We start from the raw sequence: 26,425 nt of genomic DNA on the forward strand, positions 1-26,425 counted from the left end.
ATCGACGAGTCATTCTGTTCGTGCTCGTACATACATACAATCGTATGGACTGGGATCCACAACGAAGTTTCGCCAGTTCTTTCTGTTGCGACTTGATTTGAGTTGTGGAGGATGCCACAAGTTTTATGCTAAACAAGCGAGTCGGCGAAACGTGTCTCATACGAGGCTTCCCGTTCACTGCCGCTCATCCATTTGCTCTCTCACCAGCACACTTTTGAAAATGGTGCTGTCTGATACACTTTTGATCGTTGCAATTTCTACATGCACTGCGCTTCTCGGAGAAGGTAATAACTGAACTGTAATATAATTTTTACTTCCAAGATTCTTGCATCATATGTCTATATATGTATTGTACCAGTATGGATAACTTGATTGGTTAGAAGCGAGGTCTGGCAACGACTTCATCTTTATTGTAAAGTAATTAGTGTACCTTGTTAAGAAAATGAACATAGGGTTAATGAAGGTTATGAAACAAAAAGTAAGCATTGCCTGAAATTCTAAATTGACTGACTAATTGAATATGAGTTGTGTAAATAATAAAGAGAGAATTTACGCTAAGTAATATACTGTTAAACTTTACAAATTTATTGCCCTCTTTTATTACCTAGAATGTGTTGCTTGCTGTACTAGATTATTATGTCACGTAGACTGCACCACCGGTGAGGAGGCAAAATAATAATGAATTAATCACTTAATCGAATACTAACTAAAAAACTTAATTAGTCTAAAAGGAAAAAAAATTGACAGAAATCTAGAAAGCAAAATGATATTCAAAAATAATAAAATACTATCAAGTGCACATATAATAAAGAATTTGAAACTCTTACATGAGTGATGCTGTTCCTTTGATGGAGTATTAAAACTAGAAATTCCACTGTCATACAGCCCACGACCAAAGTGATATTGGAAAAAAGAAAGGGTACTGATGGTTGAGAAATGCATTATTAGCAGTCAAATAGGACAACTGCAATGGTAGCTGTAATGTACTGGGTGTGGGTGTTATTATATACAACAAATAGCAATAATGAAAGGAAAAGATTATATGTTTATATCTCTCCTCCTGCAAAAAGAGAAATGCAATATTGGCCAATATTAGAAGTAAACTGCACTGATATTATTAGAATAACCAATATTATTTATATAGTAGGCCTAATAATAAAAAACCAATGTACAATTTTGTCTACATTTCAAAACGGCATAGCTAACAATATCACGAAGTTGTGATATTTATATAGATTTTTAGAAAATCTGTACTACGTAGTCATTGTTTTGTAGTCATCCAAACTTATAATTAATTATTGTAATAATCTCATTAGAACCGTTAGAAAAAATATCATCGACATGCCTTTACTTACACTGCGTTAGATTTTTAGAAAATCTGTGCTACGTAGTCATTGTTCTGTAGTCATCCAAACTTATAATTAATTATTGTAATAATCTCATAAGAAACGTTAAAAAATATCATCGTCATTTGCTTTACTTATACTGCGTTGGACATCAGTTAGAATGCGAAAGTATTCAAATGTGTCAGCAAATGAAAATGAAAAAATTGAAGTCGGCAAAAATGAAACGATTTCTGTACTCCTATGTTAATTGCCGAAACCTTCGGCAATTCGACAATGCTATAGACTGGTGAAAAGTGCACGTTATTTTTTCGTGAAGTGCGCAAGACTTCATCGTTCTATTATCTGTCCCTCGACGTTTCAATTTTCGGTCTTAACTTATATACAACCAAGCTTTTCAAGCGTTTTGTGGCGATTTTCGTCCTAATTAATTTGTCTATTTGTGCATAATCCGATCGGTAAGTTTTAAGATAATACCGACGGTTTACAAAGACTTGGTAACATATTTAAATAGGTTTAAATGTGTTTTGTATCGTTATTATACTTTAACGACTATACATAACGATGCTTAAATTTGTTGATGAAATTTCTTGACGAGGGTTCGTTTCATTGTTGATGAATAATTTTCGTAAGTTGTGTGCACATGCATTTATTATAAAAACTCCCACACTTCGCTCGGATTACATAATTTCTCTCTAGTAAAATATAGAATATGAACGGAGTAAAGGAAAGAATATATGATAATATTTTAGCACTTGTCAGCTCAGCTTGACAGTTAACTAGCATTTGTAGAAACAACTGTTTGAAGAAGAAACCGCAGTGGTTTACCAGGAATTTAATATTAGGCTGCTATGAGTAACCATTTGTTATTGCTAATTGATATGAATAGAATCGGAGCTTTACTGATACATTCCCAGGATGAGATTTTACAGAAGGGTCTGTCAAGTACAAACCGTGAATAATAGTAATGTTAAACGTATGATATTGCTACATACATTCAAAGTAAAGTTGATACTGAATTAGGGACCAGGCAACAGGATCAGCGAATCAATATTGCGTCAGTGAGAAAGTTATCAACAGGAATTTGACCGATTTATTATTGTCCGTTTGGGATACAGTCTGGAGATCAGCCTAGTGACGGGAGCACACTCGCCGCTCAGAGTTCAGCGAGTCAGCTTACTGCTCTTCCATTGGCACAAGGAGGGCTAAACGGTGGACACTACGTATTATAATGGTATCCTCAGTACTTTGATACCACTTTGATACCTCTGTGTCATGTGCAACTTGTTCAGTGCAGAATCTTGTTGGAAAAAGAATCAATAACGTCATCTACATATGTATCTGTTTGCAGTAACTCTGAAACTCTTAGGTACTCCTGTTGGAAAAGCTCCGCTGACTTCTTAATAGCTTCTGAACTAATTGCTGATGCTGCGCGATCTCCCATATTTACTCTGTTGATCACATAAACATCGGGCTTTCTCTTTTCAAAGTCTTGTCATAGAAATCAATGTGTATGTTGTTCTATCCTGCCAGTGAATATGGAATTATACATCTTTGATACATCTGCTACGTCAGCTATTCTCTCCTTTCTCCATGTGAGCAAGAATCCCAGTATATTATTGAGATATGAATCTGGGCACTAGGCTAGGCACAAATTCAGCAACACCCCTTTGAAGAGCTGTGAGAAATTAAATACGATTCTCACTGGAGCGGACTCTGATTTTGGGCTATGAACTGCCAAATGACTTACATAATAGACAGGCACTGTCCATTGATTCATCTCTTTTTGGGTGGCGAGCAGCCTGTCGATCGATCATATCTCTAATGTGCCCGAATAGATATTGGCCTACCTTTCGTCTTTGGAAAGCGTCCTCTCTGTGCTCCGAAGAGTAGCTAATGCCGATGAAAAATTATCTGGTAATGTGGCCGGGTCAACCAAGGATACGAGATGACCCATTGTTGATTGGTTTTGTCATACTTTAGGCTTTTATGAATCATTTGAAGTTCCTGTTCCTTTTTGAAAGTCGTTTGATGGGACATTTGCTACATCGACAAGCTCCGAATTTGGGCTCCACCTCCACACCAAGCTCTTCACATGTTACAAAGTCTTCCAGGGCGGATTTCTCAGCCCTCGTAAGGCAAGTGAATATTGCGCTACTGAATAACCGGTGTTGAGGATCGGCGCAAGGCGACCCATGCAGAGAAGCAGATGCCCATGCTTGAGCAGTGAGCAGGTAGTGAGAAGTCATATTTGACAAAGCCGGATGACTTCATTGCAGACACAGACCAAACGGGATCCTGAGAACACTGAGATGCTTCCCAGCTTTAGCTACTTCATTTTTTGGATGGAGCCCAAAATAATCGTTGCCGACAAGGACATCTACTTGGCGGGTTTTTTGAGAAGCTGATTGACATCTATACCAGAGAAAAGCTCAGCAAGTGTCGCTGAATTCAGTTGCTGAACTTCTGATGTTATTTGGTCAAGCCCGTACCCCTTGACAGCCACAGCCTTTTCTTCATTGGATAGTAAGTCAAACATGTACTAGACTGTTAATTCCAACCTGTTGTTGTTACCGAGCGTAGTTACATCTAAATCAACTCGATGTAATCTGGCGCTGAATCTCTTTGCCGGATTGTTGGAGATGAAGTTCTCGTTGGAGCCTCCGTCAAAGAAGACTAGAGTGGCCTTCTAGCGGATGTGCTTACTGTTGGTCACCACGGTCTGCTAGAAATCTCAAGGAGATGCAGTATCTGGGTAATTGTAGGCCATACCAACGAGCTCTCTAAAAGCACTTCACCAGGACAGCACGCAAACGTTCATCAACGTTTATTTGATTAGTTGTTTGTGACATTTCCCCCTTGCCTCCCTTTGTTTTTAGATTTTTGGAATAATAATATATGGTGATTTATCATGTTACAATTTGGACATTCTTTCGCTCGGCATGATTGATTAGCATGTTTTCCTAGACACTTCACGCAACTGCCATGAGATTTAACCAGATCAAACCCTTGTCTTACCGCTAAACTAGCAAAACTAACTCTTGATCTAAGCCGGGTAAGTTTTGCGTTCACTATTTTGGTCAACTCATGAAACCATTTGTTTAGTACTTGAATCAACTAATCAAGTGTGACCATTAAATTTTTTTATACAAATTGATACTAATAATGACTAGATAACGTTGATAACGATATACATGTACATGACTTCAGGAATGCAGTTAGGTTTCGCCATGTAATCAAGCATATTCTTTTCAAAGATGCGACTTGCTTATTTTATCTAGTGACTAGTTTTCGGTGTGGGTAGCAACTGAAAACTTCGCTGATACAAAGGCCGCGATGAAATAAGTTAACTTGACGACGTAATTACCGTAGACCGGCAGAATCGTAGTCGGTACTCAAATGTTTACACAGCATTTAGAGGAAACTAATATGACAAATTTTTCAACTTCACTTATTTGAGGCATTTGAGACATTTATAATGTGTCTGTTGCAAGATTTAAAATTTTGTCGTAACAATCATGAGCAAATACAAAATAAAATATATGCCAATAAGCCGCGTAAGATTAGACTTTTATCGCAATAGCCGATGTGAATACAAGAGATAGGGTCGGGTTGTTTCACTTTATACATCATTTTGAGCAAGTCTTGGCACATCTTTATTTTTCTGAGCATTTTTACCGCGATAAATTTTTGTCGATTATAAACTTTAAATCTCTTGACAATGACATTGCTTGAAACAACATCAACTGATAGCAAAAGATCAATACTTTGTGTCAGACTCAACAAAAGTTTGACGCAATCACATCTTTAAGACCTGAAAGCCAGCTACAAGTGCTACATTATGGCAAAAAAGTGCCATCCATTTCCTCATGCTTTCATTCTTCCTCCTTGAATTTTATAAGTTGTCGTAAGCTGCTAGAATGTGTAGGATAGACAGCTTACTTTATTAGACCCTCTCCAATTGTTTGCAATTGTTGAGTACTTTTTGCCCTCACAGTCTGCCTTCTTCAAGATTGATTCTTTAACCTGTGTCCTTTGTCCCACCTATGCTCGCATATAGGTTAAGAAGCCTTCTCGTTCTTATCGTTCTATTTCCGTGAAGTCTAAACCTCTGCTTGCACCACTGGCTTTCTTCCATAACCTCTCTTGTTCATAGAAGTCTCTAAACACAAAAACCCTCACTCATCTTTCATTTTCTTTTGTCTCGCTGCTATAGTTGTCTTTTTGCGCCTCTTTCTATTATTGCTTCATTTAGGTCATTAAATCTGCTGAAGTTGTTAACCATAGCCAAAGACTTAAGATGTTTTGGCTTGAAGGGTTTTGTGTCCCTGTTATGGGGTTTTCCTTCGCTAGACCTATCATGATTCTCTTCCTATTCAAACCATAGCTTAAAGATTGGACTTCTGCTACAGCAAAGGTTTGTATGTTTTCATTTTTCAAGGTCATCGGTGCTGAAATTTCTGATTGATTGTATTTCTGCATACTTCTCATCATGCTATTTTGCTCATTTTATATACATCCAACGTGCTGTCCATTACGCAAACATGTTTATCCCCTCAATATTTTATTCATCTGTTTATGAAAAAACTTGTTTAATTACTGGAGGGGGTTATGAAAGTAATCAGTAAAGGGTCTGGGATCTTCAGTCGTATCGAGTGTTCTCACAAATTGGTTTTGGCTCCTTCAAGTGTATAAACTTTTCATCTGGTTTTCATTTTCCTTAGGTTGGAATAAGCCAAATAATTTTTATAATTTATCTGTAATCAGCTTTTCCATCAGCTTTAAAAGATACTTTGTGGGTTATCATCTATCTAATCATTTGTTTCTCTGAACTTAGAGGCTGCCTTTTGCCACTACAATATTCTTTCTTTTGGCAAAGTGGCTCTCAAACTCTTCTCCGAGTGATTCATATGGCACTGTGTTGCTTTTTATTTCGCATGTCACAGTAATGTTAAAGCTGTATTCACCTATGCTGCCACAAAAGTCTGCAGCTTTCTTTTCAATTGTATTTTTCTCTGGTTTTCCTTGGTCCCTCTTACCTCTCGATTAGGCTCTGTTTATTTTCTTATATTTATTTCAGTTTAATAACTGCCATATCAAACATCCCACATTCTAGGAAATATAGACTTCCAACTCTCCAATTAAGCTCCACTCTTAATATTAGTATTTTAATAAGTTAATTTATCCTAATTTTAAATCTTTTACGATTTATTCACCTTTTTTCGACAATAGAATTGCAGATGTGGCACTTTTTCTGGAACTGAAGGACAAACTAAAATGTCATAGAGTCATGAAAACTGTTTCTATTCCGGTTCAAATGAGAACTTACTATATTTGGAACTCCCTAGCACTCAGTTTATTCTCGGCTCATCCGACAAGATTGATTGTCTGACTTCAGACACGAGAAGACAACTTCTTATTAGCCATCAGTTCTAGAACACTTCTGACGCAAGAAGACTTCTTATTAATTATCAGTAACTGATGGTTAATAATAAGTTGTCTTCTGGTTTCTGAAGTGTTCTTTTAAAACTGATACTATGATCCTATTCAGTTTAGTCAGCTTAACACCAGTCAGCCTTGCTGCTAATCCCTGCTGCTAGTTGTAAATCTCATTGAACTTCTTTAGATCATTGGTAATCGCAGGAGTCATGCCTCGTACGTCACAAGTAGCGCGGTTCGTTCACATTTAGAATCTGAATGGTTTTGTAAGTATAACTAGAAAAACAATTATCTTTTTAATATTCATATACCCTACCCAATACTATTCATGGAGTTATATTTTGCAGATTAATATTTTCATGCATTTTCAAAGACTATTTTATTCATGGTGGAACTCATACGTAGATAAATTAATCTGGTCATGAAGCTAGCGATAGAGGGAAAAACTTTCACATGCGTATAGCATGTGTTTAACTTTTTATTTGACTTTTCTATTCTACATGTATATGTAGATGTATCTATAAATAAAATCATATACCTACCATGTCTAAATCATTGTCAATGTCATCAACTTCAGTATTAGAAGTTGTTAGAAGGGATTTCACAGTGAAAAACTATAAGAGCATCTTTTGAGTGACGGGCCACTCAAAAGATGCTCTTACAGTTGGCCTTTGACTGTGACGGACCATTCAAATGTGTGGTGCCATGCTGAATTATGAAGAAATTGTGACAGCCTTGAATAAATTTATGAAAAATTGTGATGCATGGACAATGGCGCGCATGCAATTTTTAAACCCTTCGAATAATATCATCCTGTAGGGTATCATAAGATATCTTCAAATCGAAGCAGACGAATTTATAAATACAAAAAACATTGTAAAGGACGTCAGCTTGATCCATTACTCAACCACATCAATACACAAGGGAATAACTTGTAGTTGAAATTCAATGAATATATTTGTATGTAATTATATGGCGAAATACAAGAAAGGTACAAAATGAAACCTAAGTTCTCTCTTCGATGGTGAATCTTGGCCCTTTATATAGTAGGTCTCGCTCGGCCCAACCCTCTAGTTAATGTTGAATCACTCGTTGCCTATTTCGCGCATCATCTGACTAGCCCTTCTGTCGTGTCGTCTATTGAGCTAGCTTGGCTATGAGTCAGCTGACCATAGATATAGTAAACCCTAGATTGGCGAATAGCTGTCAATACAATGGAGCAAAAGTGAGGCCTATAATTGGCTGTTGTTTTCACGACGTTACGTCGTAGTGATGTGCATCACAGCATCAAAGCCTTCAATTGAGCAATAAGTTTAGTAGCGGAAGCACGCTTGGCATGCTAGTTTTTAAGCCATAAACATAACAATAAGACCAAATTCTTAGTGAAATGTCATCAGAAGAGACCACAACACCCCAGGTATATCCTGAATTGCCCATAACAAAACAGAACTTCAACTCAAAACAAGAAGTTCTCAACAATATCATAAGCTATCTATGCCGATTAAAGACACCAAGCTGAAAGCTGCTAGTGGAAAATAATAGGAAAATCATCATCATTTCGTCATTGGTTTTGAGTCAGCAGCCAAATCTGTACATGACATTGCTCAATATCTTTTCAGCAACTACCCTTACATTAACTACTTCCTAACCTTTAAGATCAACCAGGATCTCATTGAGATTCTGTTTTCCACAATACGATCTAAGGGTGGCTATAACAATAATCCGGATGTGCAGTGCTTTAGATCTGCACTTCGAGCACTGTTCATAAAAGCAGATATCACAACATGTCCCAATGTTAACTGTATTGATCTGGATGTGAGCAGGGCTGAAAAAACTGGCCAACTCCTGCTACATTCTCTGGCTAGAAAGAAAAAGAAAGAAGAGACAAAAGCTGAGGAAGGTGAAGATGAGGAGTTCGGTGATGAGGATTATTTTCTAACTCAAATGTGATGAGCGTATCAAGTTCTTGACCGGTGTCGAAATAGGGGGAAGTAGAAATAGTGATGACATAACCCTAATCTCAGTTAAAAACAGAGGAGGATTGGTCACCAGATTGATAGGCCGAATATGAATTGCTGCAGAAAAGTGCCTACGTTCACACATGGAGAGCTGTGGTATCACACAGAGAGCTTTTAAACAAGTAACAGCACAGACAGTAACATATATGTCTTCTTACATAACCTCCATCAAGGTTTTACATGTACAGTGCATGCCAACCGTCTACTCAAAACTATAGTAAATCCCTATACTAAAATCAGAAAACACTATGCCACTTCAAAGCAGGAATCTAGTTCAACCAACCTTAGACAAAAACTATCTCGTCTAGTTATCTTCAGTCATGTCTAATGGGTGTTTAATACAGTGGTCCAGCGTAACTGCTTCTAAACCTCATTTGATTCATTAGTTTGTTATTAGTTTAATTTCTATTTGGTCACTCTTTGTATTATCAATAATATAGAAGCTTCTAAATCATTGGTATTATTCATTATCGTGTGTGTAAGATTCTTGCCTTTCTCATCCAAAGTCATTACAGTCATACTTCGACTTACGAGCTTAATTCGTTCAGAGACTGAGCTAGTATGTCAATTTACTCGCATGTTGGTGCAATTTATTTATATATAGAACAATTAAATACATACTGATAGGTTTTCATACTCTGAAAATGCATATAAAACACTCAAAACAATGTATTGTAACAGAAAGAACATGTTGGTTATTGTCCTAACTTACCACATGCTTTCAAAAAACAACAAATAAAAATAATGCAAGGAAATGTGATTAATTAAAATGTAAAATTGAATACATAAAATAGCGGCTAACGCTAGCATTTGCCAGAGAGGGAGAGATAAGTTATCCTTCATTACAACAGTTGACTTTGATAAATTTAGATTTTATCCAAGTCGTAAAAGACAAACTTAAAAGCAAACCTAAAAGCAAACTTTAATCTTTAACTTAACGTAATTAAAGTTTCTTCGGCGTTCATAGTTTTAAGTTTCTCGCTGGTTTGCTAATTTTTCTTTTGTTTCGCTCTCACAACCAGCTGGCCGTTTTAAGAGAAACCTATCTAAGGATGTTTGCTTTTGTCGCCCTTTCAACGTGTTGCGATCAGGATGAACACAGGTGTTGTCACCAAGGGTTAATGCACGACCGCTAGGCAACTTGTCCGAATGTCTATTTTTTATAGTTATGATAGATAGCACCGGCCATTTTACGTAGCATCGTTTCAGTTACGCAGTCACCGGCCAATTGTTTGTCTTTTATCCAAAACCTGAGCAGTCTCTCCATCAGTGGTCGTGAAGATCGCTGCATCGTTTAGAAACTTTGGTTAGTCCTTTTGCAGACTAAATGCCTTGAATATAATCCCTGTGTTTGATAATTGTGGATGTATTTCTGTCATATTGTTGAGCAAGCTCAATCACGCATACATCTTTTGCATATTGTTCAATAATTTTCCATTTAATATCAATTGTTATCATTCGCTTTTTCTTTGCATTATCTATCCTTTTACTGGCAAACTTTCGGTCTACGCACGGTACTGTTAATTCACATAATTCTACACTGAAAATCGCGCACAAAAACATGGTACAAAAGTATAATCTGAGCAGTTGAAAATACAGATTGATGCTGTTCTCATAAAACACCTCCGACATACTTGGCAACTGTCTCATGTGCTCGTATCTCAAACATGGCTCGTATTTTAGTGCTAAAACTTGCTTAAAAGCTGGCTCGTACCTCAAGTTTCTCGTACGTTAGGGCACTTGTAAGTTGAAGTATTACTGCACATAAGTTTTACATATTTTCAATAAAATATGCAGTCTCAGATGCACAAACTATAGAAAAATTGAGCAGTTTTTAGTGCTAAGTCAATAGGAGTTAATACCCTAGGACACTTATATTTCGCTAGTATTTAGTTTCGTGAGTAGCATACAGAGTAAAATTTCGCTGGAACATAATTTCGCAGCTCTGATGAGTGCGAAAATATAGTGATGTGAAAATAAATGCAGTGGAACAAACATTAGATTCCTCAGGTCCAGTTCACTGGTACGAAATATTTTTCAATTTGGGACTACCGTACTGTTTGGAACCGCACCTCTATATAAGCTGCATGTGCTTTATTTTCCAAAAACGATAATAAAACAATACATAAGCTGCACCTTACTATAGGCCGCAGAACTAAGGATTGCTTTTTAACGTGGCAGCAACTAAGCCATTTAAAACGGAACAGTGCAGAACGGCACAGTTTCGTATTATCCGACGCTTTTTAACTTAGTGCCTAACGGGACAGTACCGTGAGGCATTGTTTTGTATTTTCTTTCACAGCTAGAAGTGTACTAATTGGAGATTCCCGTTAGTGCGCCCTAGCGGTGAAAGAAAAAGCCACAGAATAAGCCACAGTGATTAGCCGCACCCTGTAGGCCTACCTATAAGCCGCCTAGCTCAAATCATCAGAAAAAAGTTGCGGCTAATCGTCCGAAAAGTACGGTAGTTTGTATTTGCGAACCGCAAGTAGAAATGTGTAGGCGAGATCAATAATGCAATTTGATCGCTTGCTGCAGTTTGTCTCCTGGACTATCAATGACGTCAAGGTCACTGCTGCAGTGACTGATGTTGTACCAATATTAGAATTCAAGTATTTATAGCATGGCGGTGGCCATGGCCCCGGGTTGTTATTGCTTTTGGTTGGTAATAAAATTCACCACCACAATAATTATTATTCAATTTTATGACTTTCCCTACCAGACTGTCATCCTCATCAGTTACAAATTCAATGGCAAAACTAATATCATCATCTTCTTCATTTGTCTAGGCTTTTCCAAAAAAACTTATCTTAATTTGTTTTGCCAAGCTGCTCAGTCGGTGTATTAGCTATGAGTTTAGCAAAACTTGCCCAATGAGCCAATCACATACGAAAATTGCCTGCATTTCTAATATGACGATTTTATAGTGAATATCAATGAAGAAAGCCATTTATTTTCGCTCGTTCGTTGTGATAGTTTAGTTTCGCTCATGAAATTTTCGCGAAAGGCTGTTGCCGCGAAAACGCGAAAGTTAGATGCCGCGAATACATAAGTGTCCTAGGGTAGATCAGCTGATTCGCTTTGCACATCACCATGACGGTGCGTCATGCTAATTATAGGCCTCACTTGTTTTGATTATTCGCATATCTAGGGTTTACTATATCTATGCAGCTGACTCCAGCACAATATGACACATCTAAGCCATCTATGACACATCTAATCACGTACTATTAATGTCTTTCTATTTAGATGGCCAGCTCAGCCATCGGTAGTTGAGCTGGCAGCCATACATGTGCATACCAGGGATTACGTGTTTGTCACAATTTCCATTTCCATAACATTTCCATAATTCATTTTCATATTATTTCCATTTCCATAACATTTCCATAATCTATTTCCATATTATTTCCATTTCCATAACATTTCCATAATTCATTTCCATATGATTTCCATTTCCATAACATTTCCATAATTTATTTCCATATTATTTCCATTTCCATAACATTTCCATAATCTATTTCCATATTATTTCCATTTCCATAATTCATTTCCATAGTTTTTTTCCATTTCCATAACATTTCCATAATTCATTTTCATATTATTTCCATTTCCATAACATTTCCATAATTTATTTCCATATTATTTCCATTTCCATAATATTTCCATAATTCCTTTCCATATTATTTCCATAACATTTCTATAATTCATTTCCATATTTTTTCCATTTCCATAATTCATTTCCATATTTTTTCCATTTCCATAACATTTCCATAATTCATTTCCATATTTTTTCCATTTCCATAACATTTCCATATTTCTAAAATAAAATTTCCATATCCATTTCCATAAAAATTATGGAAATATTTATGTTTATGGAAATGGAAAAGTAAACATTTCCATAATATGTTTAGCGATTCCTGGTGTGTATGTATGTGTCGCGCTTGCGTGTCAAATGAGCGTGTGTGTGTGTGCAATCGTCAACTCTTACCGAATATGTGATTAATTTATACATAATATGAATATGATATTTGCTTGCTAATATACTTTATTTAGGGTCCAGGCAACATCAAAACTGTATGCTACCATTGCCTATAACTAAGCCAGAGACGATTTGAGATGTTTTGAGAGTTTCTTTCAGACTTCCTTAATAGTTTCTGTAATACCACTGATGTTAGCTGGGTTTGTGTTACCATTGTCCGTACATGTAGCCAAGTCCAGAGACAGTTTGAGTTAATTTCTCCCAGACCACTTTATTAGTTTCTGTAATACCACGGATGTTAGCTGGGTTTGTGTGTTACCATTGTCTATACATGTAGCCGAGCAAGAGACAATTTGCGTTAGTTTATTCCAGACCCCTTTAATAGTTTCTGTAATACCACTGATGTTAGCTGTTTGTGTATTACCATTGTCTATTCATGTAGCCTAGTCTATACAATATAACTCCCCTCTGTTTATATCTTGGATTACGTGTATGTTACAATTTCCATAATTCAATTCTATATTATTTCCATTTCCATAAAATTTCCATAATTCATTTCCATAATTTCCATATTATTTCCATTTCCATACCCTTTCCATAATTTATTTCCATATTATTTCCATTTCCATAATATTTCCATAATTCATTTCCATATTATTTCCATTTCCATAATTTATTTCCATATTTTTTTCCATTTCCATAACATTTCCATAATTTATTTCCATATTATTTCCATTTTCATAACATTTCCATAATTCATTTCCATAGTTTTTTCCATTTCCATAACATTTCCATAATTTATTTCCATATTATTTCCATTTCCATAACATTTCCATAATTCATTTCCATATTTTTTCCATTTCCATAACATTTCCATAATTCATTTCCATATTATTTCCATTTCCATAACATTTCCATATTTCTAAAATAAAATTTCCATATCCATTTCCATAAAATTATGGAAATATTTATGTTTATGGAAATGGATATGGAAAAGTAAACATTTCCATAATATGTTTAGCGATCCCTGGTGCATACTATCACCATTAGCATACACTTGTTGGTGTCTGTTCTTTGCAGGAAATATTCAACGTGGTACATTTATTAGCAAATTAGAGTTAGTGTAAGTTTCTCCACATATTCCTATCAATACCTTTACCTCCAAACTGAGCCTTCTTGGTTACTTTAGTCTTTTGCATGATTCTGGAATTTTATATGTGGTTACTACAAATCTTATAATTGTTTTTTGAGCTTTAGAATGAATCAAATAAAAAACCATGCATTTTTATAAGAATGTTTGAGATATGAGATAGAATACTTTACGCCACATTAGCGACAAGTGGAAAGAGGGAACAGTAAGAGAAATTCGCAGAACAAGTTAGTTTTATGTGTAGATTTAGCACTAATCAAGCGTGTCGCTTGCTGGTGATAGATAACTCTTGTTGTCTTCTCAGTGTTTGGGACTACTTGTAGGTTTAACATGGCTGCTCGTCTACCGAACAGAGAACTATCAGAGATTAAAGAATGAAGTGGAAAAACAAACTAAGAAAGGTTTGGCTCTACTTCATAACTACTGATATACTATCCCTTTGTATGTTGGTTAATCCCAGTACATGCTACTGATATACTATCCCTTTGTATGTTGGTTAATCCCAGTACACGCTACTGATATACTATCCTTTTGTATGTTGGATAATCCCAATACAGGCTACTGATATACTATCCTTTTGTATGTTGGATAATCCCAATACACGCTACTGATATACTATCCTTTTGTATGTTGGATAATCCCAGTACACGCTACTGATATACTATCCTTTTGTATGTTGGATAATCCCAGTACACGCTACTGATATACTATCCTTTTGTATGTTGGTTAATCCCAATACACGCTACTGATATACTATCCCTTTGTATGTTGGTTAATCCCAATACACGCTACTGATATACTATCCTTTTGTATGTTGGATAATCCCAATACACGCTACTGATATACTATCCCTTTGTATGTTGGTTAATCCCAACGCACGCTACTGATATACTATCCTTTTGTATGTTGGATAATCCCAATACACGCTACTGATATACTATCCCTTTGTATGTTGGATCATTGCTAAAGATGTTAACAGTGTCAGAAATATAGAATACACCGTAAAACCTTTCGTTGAACGCCATGGCGCTCTATTTTTCAACCTTTTGCTATAGTGTCGGTCAATTGAAGGTGACGTTCAAATAGAAGAAGCGTTGTATTTTTAAATTGCTCATCAGATTTTTAGGTAGATAAATGTAGCCCTTTTACAAAAAAAGCGAATTTATAGCGAAATGAAAGGGCTATATTTTGCCTTCCGCTGGAGCGACATTAACCCTTTTGATGCAATAAATCTGATAACCTACCTCCAACTTGTCAAAGATCTCTGAATAAATACGCATTGGGAAGCCGTGAAGTATATCTATCAGTTAATATCTATAGCCTGTGTCTTTCTTTGCAATTTGTTAGAACTTTCCATTTTTATTTAGTTGCAAATTTGAAGACATACATGTATTTTTATTTATTAACTATATTTAACAATATTGAATAAAAGCTCATTGCACTCATTGATATGTTTGCAAAAACTATCTTTTTATGTTCAATATAAGAGGAGTTACGAGATCAGATTGTAAGACCAGACTGCAATGATGCTATCAAGCAATGTGCTATAAATCTGGAAATTTATAAGTAATATAACAATCTATCAAATGCTACAAATATATATTTATGAACAAGTGAAATAAACAAACCATACATGCAGAAACAAAAATTAACATTTTCGAAGCAAAAATGTTTGCATCGTTTGCTTGGCCAGTTGCGTTCTGACTGTTGCTTTCCATGTAATGAACATCCTCTGATTGTTCAATACTTTTCACAATATCTTCTGATGTCAACTCTTCTTCAGCACTGCTTCACTAGTGTAAATTAACTTCTGATGTCAACTCTTCTTCAGCACTGCTTCACTGTAAATTAACTTCTGATGTCCACTCTTCTTCAGCACTGCTTCACTAGTGTAAATTAACCTTCTGATGTCAACTCTTCTTCAGCACTGCTTCCCTAGTGTAAATTAACTTCTGATGTCAACTCTTTTTCAGCACTGCTTCACTGTAAATTAACTTCTGATGTCAACTCTTCTTCAGCACTGCTTCACTGTAAATTAACTTCTGATGTCAACTCTTCTTCAGCACTGCTTCACTAGTGTAAATTAACCTTCTGATGTCAACTCTTCTTCAGCACTGCTTCACTAGTGTAAATTAACGTCTGATGTCAACTCTTCTTCAGCACTGCTTCACTGTAAATTAACTTCTGATGTCAACTCTTCTTCAGCACTGCTTCACTAGTGTAAATTAACGTCTGATGTCAACTCTTCTTCAGCACTGCTTCACTGTAAATTAACTTCTGATGTCAACTCTTCTTCAGCACTGCTTCACTGTAAATTAACTTCTGATGTCAACTCTTCTTCAGCACTGCTTCACTGTAAATTAACTTCTGATGTCAACTCTTCTTCAGCACTGCTTCACTAGTGTAAATTAACCTTCTGATGTCAACTCTTCTTCAGCACTGCTTCACTGTAAATTAACTTCTGATGTCAACTCTTCTTCAGCACTGCTTCACTGTAAATTAACTTCTGATGTCAACTCTTCTTCAGCACTGCTTCACTGTAAATTAACTTCTGATGTCAACTCTTCTTCAGCACTGCTTCACTAGTGTAAATTAACGTCTGATGTCAACTCTTCTTCAGCACTGCTTCACTAGTGTAAATTAACCTTCTGATGTCAACTCTTTTTCAGCACTGCTTCACTGTAAATTAACTTCTGATGTCAACTCTTCTTCAGCACTGCTTCACTAGTGTAAATTAACCTTCTGATGTCAACTCTTCTTCAGCACTGCTTCACTGTAAATTAACGTCTGATGTCAACTCTTCTTCAGCACTGCTTCACTGTAAATTAACCTTCTGATGTCAACTCTTCTTCAGCACTGCTTCACTAGTGTAAATTAACTTCTGATGTCAACTCTTCTTCAGCACTGCTTCACTAGTGTAAATTAACGTCTGATGTCAACTCTTCTTCAGCACTGCTTCACTGTAAATTAACTTCTGATGTCAACTCTTCTTCAGCACTGCTTCACTAGTGTAAATTAACTTCTGATGTCAACTCTTCTTCAGCACTGCTTCACTAGTGTAAATTAACCTTCTGATGTCAACTCTTCTTCAGCACTGCTTCACTGTAAATTAACGTCTAAACAATTTTTTTAGCAGAGCAAAACTTGCGCGTTCCATTTGACACAAATAAATGTAATGATAAACTTTAGTCGCATGAGCGTTAAGGACGACTTTTTGCCTAAAACTAGTCATTCGTATACCATTGTAAATGTAAACCATTTTTTATATACTTCAAAGTATCAAGAATGAGTTAACCAAGCGACTATTATTAGCCTTTTTCAATTACTAATTTTATAGTGTTCCTTTCAAAGTTTTAACGAAAAAATACAAGAAGTCTTAGAGTTGGACAACGAGAGAATTAATTGTTATTGGTGTAAACCGTAGATATAGTAAACCCTATAGTAAACCTATATAGTATAGGGTTTACTATATCTATGGTGTAAACCATTCATTATTATTATGAGTTTGAGGAGACTTTTCTACTGATCACTTACTAATCACTTGGGTTCGTAAAGATTAAAGAATGTCAAATTGGCGCTCTATTTTTCAACCCTTCTCCCATAGTGGCATTCAAATAGAGGTGGAATTATAATAGAGGTGGATTTCAAATAGAGATGGCGTTCAGTTACAGATTTTACGGTAGGTGCCTTGATATCTAGCAAGCTCGGTGTTATTGCTCTCTAGTTGACCTCTTCCTAATCGGCCATGGCACTTCTAAGGTCAGCTGAAAATAGTCAAAGTTTCTAGCGTAAAACTTGAACAGCATTCAGAATACTTGACACCGTCTCGTGTTTGTCTGTAAGAGATAGAAGTTATACACTGTGTTTCCATGCTTTAAATGGGTTTGGAGTGGCCCGCTGCCGATAAGTTTGGACCCTACCGCTTCAATGATTTGGAGTTGCTCTATGAAGATCTTTGCAAGATTCATAATGCATCCTTCAAAATGAAACTTCTCTTTCATGTCATGGTCACTTTTCAATTCATGCATAGTCAATTACCAGATATTTAAAAGTGATTATTCCGCCATCAAACAGGCAACCCATCCTTAGCATGTAAATGTTAATATAAAGGCGGAAGGTCAAGCAGAAACAGTAGTGAACAGCAGTAGAACATTTTCATAGCAGAGACCCGCGTGGTTGTGTGCTGAAATTTTTCCTCCATTGTGGAGAGCTTAGTCTAGTCCCACGACCAAACAAGAGTGAAACAATTGATTGGGAGAATTATGGTAAATGCACATGTGCACACAACTCCCGAAAAATTATCTGTTAACGGCCGTCACCAAACCCTTGCAACGAAATCCTATCAACAAATTTAACTATTTTTCAGTAAAGTCGTTTAAGTATAATAATGATACAAAACGCATATAAACCTATTTAAATATGTTACCAAGCCTTTGAAAGGTTACCGCAAATTCCTAAAACTAACCCATCTGATCGGATTCTACACAAATAGACAGACTTTTTTGGACGAAAGTCGCCACAGAACGCTTGAAAAGCTTGGATTAATAAAAGTTAAGACCGGAAATTGAAACGCCGGGCGACAGAGAATAGAACGATAAAGCCTTGCGCGTTTCACCAAAAAAACGTGCACTTTTCACCAGTCTGTAGCATTGTCGAATTGCCGAAGGTTTCGGCAATTAACATAGGAGTACAGAAATCGTTTCATTCTTGCCGATTTGTATTTTTTTCATTTTCAATGTCATTTGCCGACATATTTGAATACTTTCGCATTCTAACTGATGTCCAACGCAGTGTCAGTAAAGCAAATGACGATATTTTTTTAACGTTTCTTATGAGATTATTACAATAATTAATTATAAGTTTGGATGACTACGTAGTTCAGATTTTCTAAAAATCTATATAAATATCACAACTTCGTGATATTGTTAGCTTTGCCGTTTTGAAATGTAAAAAAATAGTGCTTTTGTTTTATATTACTATATAAATAATTTTGGTTATTCTAATAATATCAGTGCATTTTACTTCTAATATTGGCCAATATTGCATTCTCTTTTTGCAGGAGAGATATAAATATATAATCTTTTCCTTTCATTATTGCTATTTGTTGTATATAATAACACCCACACCCAGTACATTACAGCTACCATTGCAGTTATCCTATTTGACTGCTAATATTGCATTTCTCAACCATCAGTACCCTTTCTTTTTCCAATATCACTTTGGTCGTGGGCTGTATGACAGTGGAATTTCTAGTATTATGGATACCGATCCATCAGCAGTGAGCGTTTGTTTTTATGATGTCAAATAGTACTCTCACAGTGAATGTCTTCGCACAAGTTTAATAAAGCATTTGGTTTTACAGTTTTTATGATTTGAAATGGAAGTAACTTCAAACTTCCAAACTTCATAGCAGAGACTCGCTTGCTAGTGTGCTGAATAATTTGGCCTCTGGGGAGAACTTACATGTAGTTGAGTATTATCGATTCGCATCCTTCAGCACTCAACGTATCTATGATATCGAAGTACACTCACAGCCGAATGTTTTCACACAAATTTAGCTAAATGCTAAATCTGAAGCTAAAACAAAAAGCTAAATGGTGTCGAATGCATTCCGATTTTACTTTTTTTGGTTCAGAGTGGAAGCAACTCCGTCCGTACCTCTTCGCAGGTTGGAAACGCAGTGATAGATCAACTGTAGCCTGCTACAAGACGGACATGTTCTAGGCTAGCTATGTGACAGTGACACAGTAGGGTGACAGTGACACAGTAGGGTGACAGTGACACAGTAGGGTGACAGTGACACAGTAGGGTGACAGTGACACAGTAGGGTGACAGTGACACAGTAGGCACAGTAGGCACAGTATATGAAATGAAGTATTTAGCTGGCTCCGCTTGCTGTCCTCTTGTAGTTGAGAAACAGAAGGCAAGCATTAATGAGAGTGATAAAAATGCAAAGAAGAAGCTGGGTGAGTTTACTTTGGTGGGTACCTACATGTAGGTGTCTTAAGCTGCTTTACATATTATATATATATACATGTATATATATCATCAGTAGTCCTTGTTCACCATGGTAACTATGGCAACCATAGTAACTATGGTAACTATGGCTTCTGTTTAAACTATATTTGAACATGTGACCGAAGTTCTGCGCTAGTTTCTAGCCATGGTTTCTAGCCATGGTTTCTAGCCATGGTTTCTAGCCATGGTTTCTTACCATGGTTTCTTACCATGGTTTCTAGCCATGGTTTCTAGCCATGGTTTCTAGCCATGGTTTCTAGCCATGGTAGCCAGTAGGAGTCTATGTCTATGAGTATAACAATTCAGCCAGACTATCAAGATAGTTCAACATGAATTTTGGACAGAAAATATCAGACTAACTTTATTGTATCTGATCACCAATTATATCCTTATTTATTTAACGAAGTAATAAAATATGTATTTGAGATTACACTCGGGCACATTTATTATATATATATATCATTTATTATGGTGGTTGTGTAAGTCAGTAAATATTTGAACTTGTTTTTTGTATTTAGCCAATGGTTGAACTTGTTTGTATTTAGCCAATGGTTGAACTCCTTGTTTGTATTTAGCCAATGGTTGAACTTGTTTGTATTTAGCCAATGGTTGAACTCCTTGTTTGTATTTAGCCAATCGTAGAACTCATTGTTTGTATTTAGCCAATGGTTGAACTTGTTTGTATTTAGCCAATGGTTGAACTCCTTGTTTGTATTTAGCCAATGAGTGAACTCCTTGTTTGTATTTAGCCAATGATTGAACTTGTTTGTATTTAGCCAATGGTTGAACTTGTTTGTATTTAGCCAATGGTTGAACTCCTTGTTTGTATTTAGCCAATCGTAGAACTCATTGTTTGTATTTAGCCAATGGTTGAACTTGTTGTTTGTATTTAGCCAATGGTTGAACTTGTTGTTTGTATTTAGCCAATGGTTGAACTCCTTGTTTGTATTCAGCCAATATTCAGCCAACTCCTTGTTTAAGCTATAAGTAGTTATCTACTTGTTCAGCTACACGTTATCTCTTCTGCTAGAGTCTCGCTGTCCTATAGCTCTTCAGGTGACTGAAAGTAATCCAAACACCCACTCTACTTGATAAAATCTTGCTCTAAATATCAAATTGAGAACAACAAATTACATTTACGTCTTGCAACATTTCAAGTTTAGTTACCACCATGCCTAAGGAAAAATGTTTCTTTTTTTTTATCTTTTTAAAATATCAACTGTGATTTAATGTAAAAAATATGTCTCGCGCTTCAAACCGTTAATTAACTTACCAATTCACATTGCCGTTTTAGTTTTTGTGATGCATTCTTCATATTTGCAGTATTCATGGAATTGTCTATTTGTTTCTTTCCAGAGCGGCAGGAGGAAAGACTGAAGAATGACAGCAGAGACCTGAATATGACCAAAATGAAGTCCATGTTTGCTATTAGCTTTGTCTTTATGGCTCTCTTGAGTGTGTTTAACTCTATGTGAGTGTATTTGTTATCTTTTATACCTCTTATACCAGCAACATTACGATCATCTACTCATTTGTTTGTTCTCAAAAGGCATGAGCGCTTAACACTGCTCGTTTTCGAAAATCAAAACAAAAATGAATGCTGTTTTATTATTGGAGAAACCTTCACAGATAGCTCAAAAGCTATAAAAATAAATGTTAGTTTTTGAGCTATTAATTGTAATCTGTGAAGATTTCTCTAGGGCACATTTTCAGAAAATGGAAAACCCAAACGTGCAGGATGTAGCAGTGTTACGGAAACACTGGCATGTTTGTCTGGGCACCGCTATAACCAATTGTCTAACAGATTTAAATAGTTATGTAGCTTCATGCTGTCTTCTCATCTAGATTTGATGGTCGGGTGGTTGCCAAGCTTCCCTTTGAACCGATCTCGTGGTTCCAAGGCATCAGTCACAGGAACCTCTCAGGCTCAGATTATACTGACTGTTCCTTTATATTTCTATACATTCTCTGCACCATGAGCATCCGGCAGGTAAGGACATAAGACATAACATCAAGGGACAGGTGGGGACATATGGCATAGTGTCAAGGGACAGGTGGGGACATATGGCATAGTGTCAAGGGACAGGTGGGGACATATGGCATAGTGTCAAGGGACAGGTGGGGACATATGGCATAGTGTCTAGGGACAGGTGGGGACATATGGCATAGTGTCAGAGGGATAGGTGAGGACAAATGGCATAGTGTCGAGGGACAGGTGAGGACTTTTAGCACAACATAGTGGGAGGCCTGTAGGCGTGGTCGATAGTCACAATGTTATAAGGACACAACTAATACAAGGAATTGCTGCCATATTGGCTGTCAGTGGTTTACTGCTTGTCTCTCATTAGTTGAGAGGGTCATGAGGCTGCCATGCAAGGTTCTGTCATTGGTGGAGAGGGTCATGAGGCTGCCATGCAAGGTTCTCTCATTGGTTGAGAGGGTCATGAGGCTGCCATGCAGGGTTCTGTCATTGGTTGAGAGGGTCATGAGGCTGCCATGCAAGGTTCTCTCATTGGTTGAGAAGGTCATGAGGCTGCCATGCAAGGTTCTCTCATTGGTTGAGAGGGTCATGAGGCTGCCATGCAAGGTTCTGTCATATGTATAATATGATTCTTTCTGTGTTGGTTTTAAATTGATACCCGAATCTAAAATGAGAAAAATTTATTTATATGACAATAAGAGAGCAGTACATTTAGAAAAATATAGTGAGTATACATGTGAATTCAATTTGGTCTGTGATCTGCTCCATATAGGCATTAATGTTCCCTCATGTTCTATATTTGAAGTTACAACAATTTTGCGCTCATCCCATGCTATATTGATGTAATAAATATATACTGTATGTAATAATATATCATAATATATGTTTATAAAAATATATATACATGGTAAGTAATATTGTTACAAGTGATAATAAGAAACTGTAGTTTGTCTGACTCGTTACAAACTCCTTAATATATGCTGAAGGCAATTACACATTGTGTGCACCGTGCGTGGGCGGACCATGTGTGTGTGTGTACCGTGCGTGTGTGTACCGTGTGTGTGTGTACCGTGCGTGTGCGGACCGTGCGTGTACATCTATTTTGGCTTTAATTTTCACCTCAAATCTTTTCATTTACATCTTTGTACAAGCCTCTCTACGTCCTAGATATCTGTTTGTGTCTGATATATCTACTGTCTCCGTGTCTCAATACCTGTAATATACCTACATACCTACGATATCCTACAGCTCTATCTGTAGTAATAAGAGAAAATAACTCATTAATATGTCATCTTTGGTAAATAGGTAACTGAGGCTGTCTTTAACAGTAGTTGCTAGTGTAACTGTTATAACCATATTCTCATCTCTCTCATAGTCTCGCTCATAGTCTCTCATTTTTATTTCCTATATTTATATGACTCAAGAAAGGCCGGGGCATTACTTGAATTTATATTATTTGCTGCAGTGACATTGCTGCCACCTTCTTACCTGGATAAGTGTTCATAAATATTCTGTGGTTAAATTCTCATACAATCACATCCAGTAAGTAACGATGAACGATGTTCTTTAGCAAAAGAGGCTCCTGTGACCTCTTTAGGTTAGCCCTGATACTCGCTACTATCTCCTACATATAGCTTGACATGCGCTCTTCATGTCTTCTGTGACTTAGTTCCCATGTCAATTCACTGGTATCTCCTACATATACCTTGACATGCGCTCTTCATGTCTTCTGTGACTTAGTTCCCATGTCAATTCATTTGTATCTCTTACATATACCTTGACATGCGCTCTTCATGTCTTCTGTGACTTAGTTCCCATGTCAATTCACTGGTATCTCAAATAGAATACTCAAACTACATACAAATTAATCCATTCACATCTCAAACAAGACCGCCTAAATGAGATATTACAATGAAAAATTGGTTTTTAATTATTTTAATTTACCACCTATGCTCACAAAGTAACAAGTGATTATGTGTGATTAGTGATTAACTTAAGTGTTTTATGTTATCAATTATCTTCCCATTACTTTCAAATGTACTTTGTAATATTAGCTCTATGTTTGATGGTCGGTGATTTTGCCCTCTAGCATTTAGAATTATGGATTTATCTTTAAACTCTGGGTAGTTTTATAAGTAGCAACACCATTGTGGTATTTATAAGTAGCAACACCATTGTCGTATTTATATGTAGCAACATCATTGTCGTATTTATAAGTAGCAACATCATTGTCGTATTTATAAGTAGCAACATCATTGTCGTATTTATAAGTAGCAACACCATTGTCGTATTTATAAGTACCAACATCATTGTCATATTTATAAGTAGCAACACCATTGTCATATTTATAAGTGGCAACAACATTGTGGTATTTATAAGTAGCAACACCATTGTCGTATTTATAAGTAGCAACACCATTGTCGTATTTATAAGTAGCAACATCATTGTCGTATTTATAAGTAGCAACACCATTGTCGTATTTATAAGTAGCAACACCATTGTCGTATTTATAAGTAACAACACCATTGTCGTATTTATAAGTAGCAACATCATTGTCGTATTTATAAGTAGCAACATCATTGTCGTATTTATAAGTAGCAACACCATTGTCGTATTTATAAGTAGCAACATCATTGTCGTATTTATAAGTAGCAACATCATTGTCGTATTTATAAGTAGCAACACCATTGTCGTATTTATAAGTAGCAACACCATTGTCATATTTATAAGTAGCAACATCATTGTGGTATTTATAAGTAGCAACAACATTGTGGTATTTATAAGTAGCAACACCATTGTCGTATTTATAAGTAGCAACACCATTGTCGTATTTATAAGTAGCAACATCATTGTCGTATTTATAAGTAGCAACATCATTGTCGTATTTATAAGTAGCAACATCATTGTCGTATTTATAAGTAGCAACACCATTGTCGTATTTATAAGTAGCAACATCATTGTCGTATTTATAAGTAGCAACATCATTGTCGTATTTATAAGTAGCAACACCATTGTCGTATTTATAAGTAGCAACACCATTGTCATATTTATAAGTAGCAACATCATTGTGGTATTTATAAGTAGCAACAACATTGTGGTATTTATAAGTAGCAACACCATTGTCGTATTTATAAGTAGCAACACCATTGTCGTATTTATAAGTAGCAACATCATTGTCGTATTTATAAGTAGCAACACCATTGTCGTATTTATAAGTAGCAACACCATTGTCGTATTTATAAGTAACAACACCATTGTCGTATTTATAAGTAGCCACACCATTGTCGTATTTATAAGTAGCAACATCATTGTCGTATTTATAAGTAGCAACATCATTGTCGTATTTATAAGTAGCAACATCATTGTCGTATTTATAAGTAGCAACACCATTGTCGTATTTATAAGTAGCAACATCATTGTCGTATTTATAAGTAGCAACATCATTGTCGTATTTATAAGTAGCAACACCATTGTCGTATTTATAAGTAGCAACACCATTGTCGTATTTATATGTAGCAACACCATTGTCGTATTTATAGGTAGCAACATCATTGTCGTATTTATAAGTAGCAACACCATTGTCGTACAGACGGTTCCCTACTTACGAACATTCGAGTTACGAACAACGGTACATACGAACGCATGTACGTTGTTCGTAACTCGATTAACTTTCGAATTATTTGTTTGAACTTTGTTTGAACTTTACATACGTATTGTAAAGAGATTTGCCAGCCTTTACTTGGCAAGATCTTTACTAATAAATAAAGATAAGAGAGTGCCTGTAATTAATTAAAGTGCTTTTAATTAGCGAAGGAAATTCACCAGCCGAGGAGCATACGGCTATCTGCTCTGCTCAACTAAATGGGCGCACTCATTTATATAAAATAATATCAACCGTTCCGGCTAACGGCAAACGGTAAGAACACCGGCTAACAAGGTGAATGAATAGGACCGCTAGCGCGTTGGAATGACAACAATCTAAGTGACGATAAGTGATAGTATTATGACGGTATATCAGATGTAACAATAGCATAACGAGTGAGACAGCGATATAATAAACGGACAACACATACAAAAAAATAAGACAACAACGATAAGTGATAGCATAACGATTAAAACAACAATGTAATAGAAAGGACAATACATACCATAAATAAGAAATGCAGTGTCATGGCCCGGCGTCCACCAAAGTATTATTTCCATTTTATTAAATATTTTTTCTCAGTACAAACCAATACAGGTTAATTATACAAGCCTTAAACATACTTATATAAACCTTCAATATACTTATATAGGCCTTAAACATAAATTATAATACAAAATATAGCACAGAAGCAACTTACGAACAAATTCACCTTACGAACAACCGTCCGGAACGTAACGCGTTCGTAGGTTGGGAACCGTCTGTATTTATAAGTAGCAACACCATTGTCGTATTTATAAGTAGCAACACCATTGTCATATTTATAAGTAGCAACATCATTGTCATATTTATAA

General features: G+C 36.1%; 1 protein-coding gene across 2 annotated transcripts in view; it reads left to right on the plus strand.

The window, feature by feature from the left end:
* Window positions 1-126: 126 nt before the first annotated feature.
* The window catches only part of LOC137398949 (calcium load-activated calcium channel-like), a 61,200-nt gene continuing 34,901 nt past the window's right edge, over window positions 127-26,425 (plus strand). Inside the window, exons 1-5 of one of the 2 annotated variants that reach the window (XM_068085114.1) lie at window positions 127-284; window positions 14,253-14,330; window positions 19,839-19,895; window positions 21,304-21,418; window positions 21,793-21,937. In XM_068085114.1, the coding sequence (XP_067941215.1) occupies window positions 221-284; window positions 14,253-14,330; window positions 19,839-19,895; window positions 21,304-21,418; window positions 21,793-21,937 (459 nt within the window). In that variant the 5' untranslated portion in view covers window positions 127-220. The remainder of the gene's footprint in view (window positions 285-14,252; window positions 14,331-19,838; window positions 19,896-21,303; window positions 21,419-21,792; window positions 21,938-26,425) is intronic. The other variant, XM_068085113.1, reaches the window with a different exon arrangement.

Source organism: Watersipora subatra, chromosome 6, assembly GCF_963576615.1.
Source record: "Watersipora subatra chromosome 6, tzWatSuba1.1, whole genome shotgun sequence".
NCBI lineage: Eukaryota > Metazoa > Bryozoa > Gymnolaemata > Cheilostomatida > Watersiporidae > Watersipora > Watersipora subatra.